At 41.3% G+C, this 12,338-nt stretch overlaps 1 protein-coding gene across 1 annotated transcript; it reads left to right on the top strand.

Annotated features, from left to right (window-relative positions):
- Positions 1-1,818: 1,818 nt before the first annotated feature.
- LOC135471617 (pancreatic triacylglycerol lipase-like) lies at positions 1,819-11,530 on the top strand. Its single transcript, XM_064750911.1, has 10 exons — positions 1,819-1,998; positions 2,384-2,458; positions 4,591-4,895; positions 5,251-5,482; positions 6,282-6,518; positions 7,023-7,126; positions 7,890-8,019; positions 9,691-9,799; positions 10,555-10,740; positions 11,373-11,530. The coding sequence occupies exons 1-10, from the start codon at positions 1,944-1,946 to the stop codon at positions 11,440-11,442; spliced, it is 1,503 nt and encodes a 500-aa protein (XP_064606981.1). The 5' UTR covers positions 1,819-1,943; the 3' UTR covers positions 11,443-11,530.
- Positions 11,531-12,338: the final 808 nt, after the last annotated feature.

A 12,338-nucleotide genomic window follows, 5' to 3' on the forward strand; every position in this document is an offset into this window, starting at 1 on the left:
TGAAGAATCTATTCATCGGGTAAATAAATCGATTGATCTATAAAATGTATGTTGTTTATGTGTTCAATAGATGTGGTAATTGGAGGACAAAAGGTTAAAGAGGTCGTTCGACGGAAGTGGACCATTCTTACTGTTTGATATTACAAGTGCATGAGTTTTCCTGTCAACAGCAAGGGTTTCGTCTGACAAAGCTGTCGCATATTTAGTGCATTTACTGTGGCTCTGTGCGTCAAAACAGACATTCGTACACCAGCCGTCAACCAATAAGGACGTAAGGACGTCCCAGGTCAATAATCGCAAGGCCAATTCCAAAAACGACGCATAACACAAATCCCCAAAGAACTAATTCGTCTTCATTGCTTTATACGCCATCCGGAAGCTTCCTAACATGATTTGCTGGGGAGGTGCAGTCAAATACCTTCGTCTAAGTGTTAGGCCACGTCATCGGTTCTACACACACGGCATAAATTGTCTGTATATAGACAGGACATTGCGTGTCAGCAGGCGCTAACAGACTATGTTAATCTACAGTCTTTATTAATTATTCAAGATAAGTCGCGTACTGCATCAGAGCCTTTGCACACATTCCCCAATAACAGTATAACACTGGATTAAGCCACGTAATGAGTTAACACAGGATCGATATAGAATTAATTGCATTGTTTGTTATGCTAAATCTCTTTGTACGAAAAACAGTTAATTTACGAGCTAATTGTGAGCAAACTCTCCTTCAAATCGTCTTTGTTCTTGGGTTGAGCATGTGCAAGAAGAGTGGAAGAAGCTTGTTTCTTTCTTTATTTATTTATTTATTTATGAGTGTTGCTTAACGCTAGAATAAAAAAAAATTCCACTTTTACTTCTACATAGAGTTTATTGGGTATTTGCCTATGTGTGTGCGAATGTGTGTATATGTATGCGTGTATATGAATACGTGCATGCGTGTGTATATGCGTGTATATGAATGCACGAGTGCGTGCGCGTGCGTGGGTATGTCCTTGTAAAATTTATTCCGCAACCCCTTTCCCGATCGATTCACTTGGCGGATGTATTGCTGAGGATTAAAGAGACTGTACGATCGATTATTGAAACATTGCGTATTGTGTATGCAAATTCTAACAAACAATAACGCAACGTTGTTAGCTTTTACATGCTTCCTCCCCAATAACTGTGTTATAGATGATGGATAACATATGAAAAAGACATTTTACACGGTGTGATAGATATGGCTTATTTTCATTGGGCACTGCATTAGTGTGTACAAAACGAGTAGACCCTCCTAGGTTACCATCTCGGAAATCGGACTCGAGTGGGCTACTGTCTTTAAACAAGGCTAGCGCCGGAAGGTCGTTGCACTCTACTAGGCTTAATCACATCATAGTGACGTTTAATGACTAGATCGACGTGTAAAGTTTTTTCAAAAATTTCTCACATATTAGATTGTCAAGTTAAAAAAGGCGAAAGCAACAAGTTAAAAGATTTAACTGTTCCAATTATCTGCTAACATCTGTCACGTGGATATACTTACCTATTATTGCTTCTACACACAGGTCGGTCCAAAGTTCATTTCTTCCCTGACACGTTTATTAAAGATAAGCATCGAAAGTAGGTCAAAACGTCGCGATTAGTTTAGCCATTGAGCTTGGAGACGTGACTAAACTATTATTTTATCCTGGAATAGACACAGAGTGAGTAATCTTCTCAGCGAAAGAAGTGCAGTGGATGATGCAATAAAGTTTGCATCAAAAATTCCAAATAGAAGGAAATTCAAGGGGAAGAAGTCTGAATGAGGTCAGAATTTACGCCTTGGAAGAGAATGAGGCGCAGTTTCAAACGACGACACGAGTCAGCATGATTGCTGATGTCTGATAAGAGATCTACAATCAGGTGTGGTGTGAAGATCGTGGGTCAGTTTTCCGGACCGTTACTCATGTGTACTTGTCAACATGGCACGGATCTGTTGGAGTCAGCTAGTCGTCTATATCCTCACCGTACAGTCAGGTAAACTCTAATCAGGCAGGTAAACTCTAATCAGGCAGGTAAACGCTAATCAGGCAGGTAAACGCTAATCAGGCAATTCTCGTGTGTCTGCCTATGTTTAGAGGCATTATCTGAAGAAAATTCTCAGTTCATTCATGGAAATATTTGGGGTAGGCCTATACTGAAGTTCTTCATCAAATATTTTTTTTAATTCCCTATCACCATTTTGGAGAAGGGATATTTTTTGAGGGATATAAGTTTGTTTTGTCGGCTTCATTTGCATAAAGTAACACTGTTCTATAACAAAAATGCGTTGTAAATATCCGTCTTCACATAAAATGATCTATCTGGTAGAAACAGATTGCGCTATCTTATACAATGACGTTTCTGGTGATTTGCATTGCAGTTTCCTTTACTTGTGGATTTTTGTTAGACAATGAGCAGGGTTTAAATTCCAGTGCACTCCCTGGAAATACGACAGGTAAGTAGGTAGTCTGTACACATCCCCAGCTAAGACACCTATAATAGTCACCTGCTTCACTGAGACGTTTTACCGAAGGCCAGTAAGCCGCACCGCCCGAGCCATTATATTGATAAAGGGTCAACCAGTCGTTGCACTATCCCCTTCATCCTGAACGCCAAGCGAGGAAGTTACAACTTCCTCTTTTAAGGTCTTACGCGTGACTCGACCCGGGATTGACCCTTGATCTACCCCTCCCAAAGCGGACGCTACCGACTGTGTAGCAGCAAAGTAGTCATATATGTCTCCACACGGTTCAATACCACCTGGTCCAATATAAATGTAGCCAGTCATCCAGTCCCTCATAAAATTGCAACATCTGTTTCAGCAGACTTGTAAGCGAACATCTGTAAACAAAACAAAACGACCGTGCCCAATGTTAGTGTGAGCAATTGATTGTAGTACAGCGACATACGGTTCAGTTGGTATTGTACTAAACCAGTCATAGGCCTATGTATCTGCACATAATACATAACCACCTGTGCTGTATGAGTGTAACCAGTCACAGGCCTATATATCTGTACATAATACATAACCACGACCAGGTTGTTGAGCATGAGCTGGACTTGAACTCACAGCTGCCGCATAGGTGTGAAGCTTCTGGGTCATTACGCAGCGCTAGCGCGCTAATCAGCTGAGCCACGAAGGCCCCCATAATACAGTGATGTCTGTCCAGTTTAATAGCTTGATGGTTAAACAGTCTTATGAATATATACATATACCTGTAAGGGCACAAACGGCCAATTTATCTGCATGTACACAAAGCAAAATCACATCAGCTCAAGCTGGCTTCCTCTCAGGCAGTACGTGGGAAGGCCTGTCAGCAGCCTGCGGATGGTCGTGGGTTTCCCCCGGGCTCTGCCCGGTTTCCTCCCACCATAATGCCGCGTAAAAGACCAAACAAATAAATAAATAAAAAAAACAAAAAAAAAACAAAATCACATGGTTCAGTATAAGACTGAAATATAGCGTCGCCTTCTTAAACAGGTCTGGATGTTAATTATTCCGATATCTTTACACAAAAATGGTATTCAGATAACCAGTTATCTATAAGTAATGCCTGTACAATACAAAGAGGTTGACTGAGGTATTAGTCTACATAGCAAGTCCTTGATATAGTTTATAGCTATATTCAATACAGTTTGGAGAATCAATTCCAGAATTACAGGCCTAATAGGGCAGCACCGAATTACCTCCCTTGAGGTCACTCTCCCATTTAAGAGGTGCGTTTGTAGCAGTAAGATGTGGTTAGATGGGACCCCAGAAAATGGCTAACGGCTAGTATCGAAGTTAGTTGAAGACTAGCTTTAGGACATATTTTAATTTGGTAAACCCGTGTGGAAGTCCAGGTTAAACACTATGCATTTTTTAAATCCATTCGGAGGCAATTCAAAAATCCTGACACTAAGTAAATTCCACTGACAGCTTCCACCGCGAATTCTGTCAAATGTTATATATTCTACCTGAAAAATATCAACTGCATTTTAGATCTCTGCATTTCTGCGACTCCCAAAGACTGATATCATGCTTTCAATCACATTCTGTTATCTAGAAAATATTTGTCATTGTCGTGAATGGGGCCTCCGTGGCTCAATTGGTTAGCGCGCTAGCGAAGCGTGATGACCCAGGAGTCTCTCACCAATGAGGTCGCTGTGAGTTCAAGTCCAGCTCATGCTGGCCGTAAGTGGGAAGGTCTGCAAGCAACCTGCGGATGGTCGTGTGTTTACCCGGGATCTGCCCGGTTTCCACCCACCATAATGCTGGCCGCCGTGGTATAAGTGAAATAGTCTTGAGTACGGCGTTAAACACCAATCAAATAAATATGTAAATCATTGTCGTGACATAACGTACATAGTGTATGCCTTAATAGGCGTGGTCCCACTTCTCGTAATTTCAGGTCTCAAAAACAAATCCCGCGTTAGGTCCTAGTGGCCGGGGTGTTACGAGGAAGGTACATCAGAGCAAGCTGATGTAAGTTATATTGACAAATATCGAAAAGTTCAATGCGTTTATCCGCACTATGCCGGTACACATGTATGTTAAACGTCAGTCAACCAGGGTATGGTACTGTTCTTAAGTTTTATTGTCTCTAGGCACTGAGGTCCCTGATTACATCAACAAGACAGTGTGCTATGACAAGCTCGGCTGTTTCAGCAATATTCCGCCTTTTGACAACGGGGCCTCCCTGTTGCCCCTCTCCCCAAACGAACTAAACACCACCTTCATTCTGATCACCCGGAGTGCCCTAGATGGGGAAGAACTCGACTACCTGTCAGATGTCAGTACAACAACATCTACATTCAACCCTGCCAAACAGACTCGGATTGTTGCTCATGGTTTTACCCAGAATTCCTCTATTTACTGGATGCAAAATATGAAGGACGCCTTCTTGAAGAGGGTAATGGCGTTATCCATATTAGTCTTAAAGAAGTGTTTAAGCGTTAAAAACTTAAAGTGTTTAGTTACCATGTTTAGTAGGCTTGATTCCGAACGCATTCAGAAAGCAATAACCTTAGTACACTCTGTCATCATCTTGGGCCAAGGTCCTTACAGGTGACCTTGCGACGCGTATAGGTGTCATTTATAGTTTGCCAAACATCAGTATACAATTTTGCAGCTGTACGCGATTACCACAACAGAGTGACATTCCAACGCAAAAACGTCAGTACTTTTCTACATGGTAATGATATTCGCCTATATTTTAACATTGCTGTGCCCGTGTTTAGATAAAGTCACTGGGTATATCATAACAGGCTGACGAGAACGTGATTTTGGTGGACTGGGGGAATGGAGCGGCTTTCCCTAACTACCCTCAGGCTGTAGCTAACGTGCGGATGGTCGGGGCACAACTCTATCTTCTGATAAAGAAGCTTGTAAAGGCAGGGACTACCCTTCATAACGTCCACTGTATCGGCCACAGCCTGGGAGCGCACATGTGTGGCCACACCGGGACTTTGTTAGAGGGCAAACTCAGGAGAATTACAGGTATTGTACAGCCAGTTTTCATAGGCCTTCTATGAATAAAGTAATCTATGCAAAAGACCAAAAGGCTAAAAGGCCATTTCGAAATAAATAGTCCAAAGTTTTTCTTGTGATTTTTTTCTTTGCATTGAATAAAATGTAAATACATACTGAAGTTCTGTGGGGGACTTTTTGAACCATGTGGTACAAGATGAAACAAAGAGACCTCCCCGATTCTTAATCCGTTAAATTTTCCGGAAACAGGAAATTTTAAACTATTCATCGTTGCTGTCAAATTATTGTGAGCAAATTTTACAGATTTGATCGACTGAAGTTTGTGCAAACGCCTGGCATGAGCACAAGTATCAATCATTTATTTTAATTTTGGTGGCATACGGCCATGGATGCAGGGATTTCATCACTATTGCCAGATTTCACAGAGAATTTGTGTACGGACTGTGACGTAGCTCTGCGTAAAGCTTGATCTGGGCAGAATGCTTTCTTGCAAAACACCAATGATATCAATAAATTGTTACACAATGTACATATATCTATGTTATGCTGGTCTATTTATTTATTTGATTGTTGTTAACGAAATACTCAATAATTTGTCACTTATGCGTTTAAGACAGAGACCACCGATATTGTTATGTCACCGCTGAACTTTCTTAACAACAATATTAATGGAAGGAAAGTCGCCTTCAACAAACCTAAAACTCCACAAACTGCGCCACGAGTAGAGACCTAGCGAATAATGGGAGGCATCTTACTGCTGAGCTACGACCTGTTTCTTGTTCTGATCTAATCGCGTTTCTCCATGCAGGTCTTGAGGTAGCAGGCCCTGAGTACGAAAACTTGGATCCTGTGGTTCGGCTAGACGTCACTGATGCCAAGTTCGTTGACGCCGTCCACTCCAATGCTGCCCCGATTTTTCTCGGCGGTCTAGGAATGCCAGAACCCGTCGGTCATGTTGATTTCTACCTAAATGGCGGGCAGACACAGCCAGGGTGTCCTTCTATAACAAGTGCTCTGGGTAAACTTCTGGAAAGTGCAGGCCTGCGTAAGTCTAAAACAACGATAGAACAGAAACGTTTCCATTAGTATATATATGTAGAATGGACGTAATGCCAAATCAATCCACTTAGGAATTTCCAACACCTTATAGGGCTATATTCTACATCTGCAGATATATTCACCTGTATTGAAGATAGCATGACCGCTGCCTTAACTGAGCCAACATATATGTATCTTCCGATGAATATATGGGGCTCATTTAACTGGTTAGAAATATCATTTCTAAGCATCCTCCCCCCCGCCAAGAACAAAGTCCCCCCCCCCAAATAAATGAAAAATTCCCCCAACTCAAAAAATTCCCTTCTATATATGAGTATCTGAATTTGTGGCTAGCCGTAATAGTTTATCTCACGACAACAATACACCTGACGAAGATATACACCAACAAGTGAAAGCTCGTGCTATAATATCTCCAACGTTAATCTCTCAGCAGGTACCACGAGTTTTGTTTATTTTTTATATATATGCACATGAATGTATGTGTTTCCAGAAGGCCGTCGTGACATCAGCTGCAGTCATAGTCGGGCACATGAGGTGTTTGTGGAATCTATCGGCACCAGCTGTCCATACACTGCCTACCCGTGCAAGAACTCGGTATAACACTATCCCATACTTGTACTGGGCATCTGTTCCCTTATCTGATCGTTCTTTAATACCATAATCTGGGATATTTTTCTGCTATACTCCAGCGCTCAACTTTATGAGTGGATGAGCCGAATTGTCCTTGATTAACCATGTCAATTGTCAATTTCGAAATTTGGCAAGATGCTGACAAACTTCCCCACGCGAGACGTGGTCATCAAGGTCATCTCTGTGGCCGAGACGTTATTATGCTAGCGTAGCACAAGGTCCATGGAGCATCTCACCAATGTGGTCGCTGTGAGCCCATACTGGCTCTCCCTCGGGTCTTACGTGGGCAGGTCAGTCAGCAACCTGCTCATGGTCATGGGTTTCCATCGTGTTCTGTCCAAATTTTCAAAAAAACATTCAGTTGTATTAGTATTTTGATAAGAAAAAGTATCCAGGCATCACGAACAAAAATGACACAAAGAAGTCTAGATATGTTCTAAGAGCAGAAAGTAAGAAGTATTAGGTCCGATGGAGTAAAAACACGGAAGATCGTCCGGATTTCAACTCAATGTATTTTCCAATCCTCTCTAACATGTCTTACAAGTTCACTCCCCAGACTGGGCCTTCTGTTTCCTCAAGGTCCGTTCAGGGGAAACAACTCTCTTCGGAATCCGACCAATACAGATGCATACAACTTTACGGATTGCACTGGATATCATTTTGTATGCCATTGGACGGTATCAGTTAATATAGATTGGGTGTGTCTTTTTTGCATTGACGTTACCAGGAAGACTTTGAAAACGGAAAATGTACGAGTTGCGGTAGGCGTGGGTGCTCTCAGCTAGGCCTGAAGTCCGAACTACATGCCGCACGAGGAAAGATGTACGTGGATACCTTAGCTGCAGAACCCTACTGTGGTATGTTTGTGTATCTACTCTTAGTATCTGTACAGGGTTTCCAGTGGTACTGAAATCCTTGAAAGTACCTGAAATTTGGTGAAGAGTTTTCAAGACCTTGAAAGTTTATGAAATGGAGTTTGTCCTCGAATATACTCGAGTTATAGAAGATAAGTCATACTACATTACATCCAAATGAATAGATAAACTGCAAGCTATATAGTAACCAATACGCTCCAACATTTGTGGAAATTTTGGGTATGAAATGGTTCTTGAAATTCATTGAAACGCAATCTTTCTCTGGTTAAGTATAGGCTAAATATATCCATGTTGTTTTCAGCGAACGCAACACCAGCTTCAAATTCTTTTTCTAAATAATGAAGCCCAAATATGTATACCCGGAAGATTGGAGTGTCAGTGAGATCGTTCTTTATTCTTAGATTGAAAATGGAATAAGCGTAGATCCGATCATTGGTACTAAACAAAAAATTTGTCAAGGAAATAAGTTCTTTTGTGGTGTTTTTTCTTTTTCTTTTTATGTATATACAAAAATTCTCTCGAGTGTTTATTAATTCCAGCGTATCACAGACGTCACCAAGCACAGGTGTAGATAAGTGACCAGTGTAGACAGGTGATCATACGGCCCAAAACTTATCAGAACTTATGTAAACAAGTCCCAATTATCATCGCATCAATAAGTGTCAGAAATTCAAATATACATGTATACTAATGCATTACCTGATGATAAATTGAGAATCAGACCAAGGTCCGGTTTCACGAAACTGCCCAAGTTCAGTTAAGTGCTTGTCAGTCGAAAGTTTTTTCGCGTTCTAATCACACTCCAGTCAGTGAATGTTTTGAGATAGTGGCTTTAGTATCAATTATTAACACGGAATATTTCTCGATATAAGCCTAAGTCAAACACTACATACATTACTTATGCAATTTAAAGGTGCTGCTGAACTACCCTGGGAATTTTGTAAAGCCGATCCATATTATCTGAGGTCTGTTGTTGCTGCGTATTCTCTTATAGCGAAACTAGTAGACCAGGGGTTTGGCTAACTCAGTCAGTCCTGTTACAATTTTGTCTCACCCGAAAGTATTTGGCTAGCGAATAAAACTTTTTCATTACTGAAGGACAACCCAAAATCCTAAGTCATTTCCGAAGGTGGCTAGGAGGAAACAAATCGGCTTTAAATGTCCTATGAGTTTCATTTTCGAAAGTTTATTGATTGATTAGAGCAAAATAGGAATCAATCAGCTGTTATCAGCAAACCGCGGTCTTTGTTAAAGCTCACAAACCATCAAAAACGCATCCGTTGCCTGTTGTCTCGCTTCGGCTATTTGTTGTGAGAGTTATCGCTCTTTGTGAGAAACGATAAATGACGAGAAAATTATCTTTGCGTTATCACTACACAGTAATTTCAGTTATTTGTATCTTAAAGACAATTTAGCAATTATCATCATTTTAAAAATCAGATTGCTGCAGAGCGGCCACATGGCCGGTTATGTAAGCCGGTTAAACATTAGACAACTTTATTTTTGTGATACGGCCTGGTCAGTTTTGTTCGTAGCCCTCTTGCGGTAGGCGGCTAAACGACTCTTAGCCGGCTAATGTAGCCTGCCTTAGACGGTTACAGAAGTTTTGTGAAACCACGTGTATATGTATGCTCAAACATTGTCCTATGTCAGGTTATCATTACTTCGTGAAATTGGAGACGAATGGGACGGACACTAAAGGCAAAGTGATGATTCAGCTGAAGGGATCTCGTGGGGACAGTCAATGGATGATGGCTACGAGGTGAGTTCTAACTTTCACTTGCCTCGATAAACATCCCTTGTCTCGTGTTACCTTGTGTACAGCGGATAGTCGGTATGGTAACGGGACCATTAAAATGCGTAAAAAATACCAGCCACAAGCGCATGTCATACCACTGAGAGCCAATCAGGACTTCACTAATATCACGCGTAAGGTGGTGTTGTATTCGAAAACTTTTTCTGTATGCATGTTCTTCCAAAGGACCATCTCCTGGACGTCAGGTAATGCTATTGATGGGATCTTATGATAACTGTGCCATTACAGCTTTCGCTGGTGTCACAGTTGTAGAATAGAGGTTGTTGTTGCTTTGGCGATCATCTTCAAAAGGGATGAAAAAGGATATTGACTCGTACATTGTCTATCAGCGTGTTTGACTTCATAGATTACAGAAAAAATATCCAACGCGCTTGAGGCTCTATCGCTCCCCGGTTTGGCATGTAACTTATCCAAGGCGAATTGACCAATCAGAAGTCTGGAATTTTCTCTGAGTTGTGATACATGCTATTCTTACCCTTGATTTGAAATACAAGAGCACAATTTATAGGCCCTTCGTTAATATTTTAAGAGATATTATAGTTTTGGTTATCTTTTTGCTGGAATAAGCTGGGGACCCCCATGAGCTACTCTTTATGTAGGAGACCTCACAGTGCCAACTAAACAGAAAATCAATATCGATATGTTTTGCTGGAAACGGTTTAATAACATTTGAAATGCATGCCTCGCTCCCATTGTAACAGATATGATGACGACACACTGACGCCAGAAAAGCCTATTCGTCGCGCAGTGATCTCTAACAAAGACGTGGGTGTCGTTCGCTCCGTGAAGATACACTACTTTCAGACACATGGTTTCTGGTTTTTCGGAGGAAAGGAAACGTGGGAATGGAAGGAGGTTGAAGTGGTCTCCGGCGTCACCCACAAACGGTAAGACATATACTACATATCTTTATACATCTCTCTATATATGTGTTCTTTGTGACTATTAACTCTACCATTTTGAAAGAGACGAAACGCGTGAATGGTTTAAATACAAGTATGATGTTATGTTAGTCACCCGAGTTTCCGTTCATCGTACACTTCACCAACTTTAGCTATAGTAAATTATTCTCCTATATGTACATATACGGCTTGTGAGGGGTTTGTAGGTGTCGTGTGTAGTGTACATAAAATGTCGAACATTTGACCCCAATCTATACAGTCTGTTCTTCATTCATGTCTTTGTGGTGAGGATTTGTGCGGCAAACTGGTGATGTAGTACTCTTACAGGAGTACAGTGGCGATTCCAGCTTGGACCCGAGTGGCCATTGCGTAACCTGGAAAAGGTGCCGGAAGTAAAAACAAAGCATGTCACGCTATTGTTTAACCGAATCAGTTTGATGCTGCTTTTTATCACTGTAGTGGAACCCCGCTTGAGCAGAATTTCTGTAAACGATGCTTCCACATATGATATGCATAAAGCTGTTACTCAGATTTGAATATTCGCCTTAACTCTGGAAACTTTTCCTCATTCAGGAATTTTGGTCGGAATTACGCGGTGATTTTTTTCTGATCTGCAGGGTAGCTGTGTGTTCGGATGGGACGGCCTTGAGGGATGGAGTAGTGATCGAGAAACCAGCTGATTGTTAACTTCAGCGTTGATAAGGCTTAATAAACATTTACTCCACACTGGTACCTCTTATAGCCCAGTGCACATCTTCTATGACAGCGTGTGACTGGTGTCTTGCTTGAGTCTAACATTGGTTGAAGACTACTCCAGTGCGGTGTGCAATTTGACATGTCACACAAGTTTGTCACCAACTTGCCAAAGTTCTGATGGTTTTCTCCACACATAAAATTGACGTTCATCGTATAAGTGAAAGACTCTTTAGTATGGCGTTAAGCAGAAAATAAATAAATAAACAGATAAATAAATAAATTGTTCATTTTACAGTGCTTAACTTAGAGACCGTTGTTGGGTAGTCATGCTTGGACAGTCATTGTACAGGTATTGAACGATCACCTGACTGGTCACAGTTGGTCATGCCTTGTGTATGACCTGTTATTACGGATTGATTGCTGGATTTGTTGGTTGACTGATTGATGGATTGTTTGATTTTTCCTAACCATTTGTGGACTGTTTTAGAGGAGATGGATGATTCATCCTGGTGGTAAATTTTATGGCAATATGCAGTCATGTAGAGGCAGCAAACTTTCTGCGCACGGCATTTACGACCAGTGCTATGCGGGCAACACGTACATAACAGCCAGCGTCATTTCGGCAGAACACACCAATCACAGCCAATGGCATTTCGGCAACACATGCCAATCCCAGCCAATCACAACCAGTGCCATATCGATAGCAGAGTATATCCTCTACACATCCAGTGCCATTTGTGCAGCACACAGCATTCACAACTGGTGCCATTTCGGCAGCGCGCACCAATTATTAAAATATGCGGAAACTATATCAAAGAGAACAAACAGTTGAATTATAGATCATGTGCTTTTATAGAAGTATCTCAGATCTTAATTATATCCTACTT

This window comes from Liolophura sinensis, chromosome 7 (genome assembly GCF_032854445.1).
Source record: "Liolophura sinensis isolate JHLJ2023 chromosome 7, CUHK_Ljap_v2, whole genome shotgun sequence".
NCBI classification, from domain to species: Eukaryota; Metazoa; Mollusca; class Polyplacophora; order Chitonida; family Chitonidae; genus Liolophura; species Liolophura sinensis.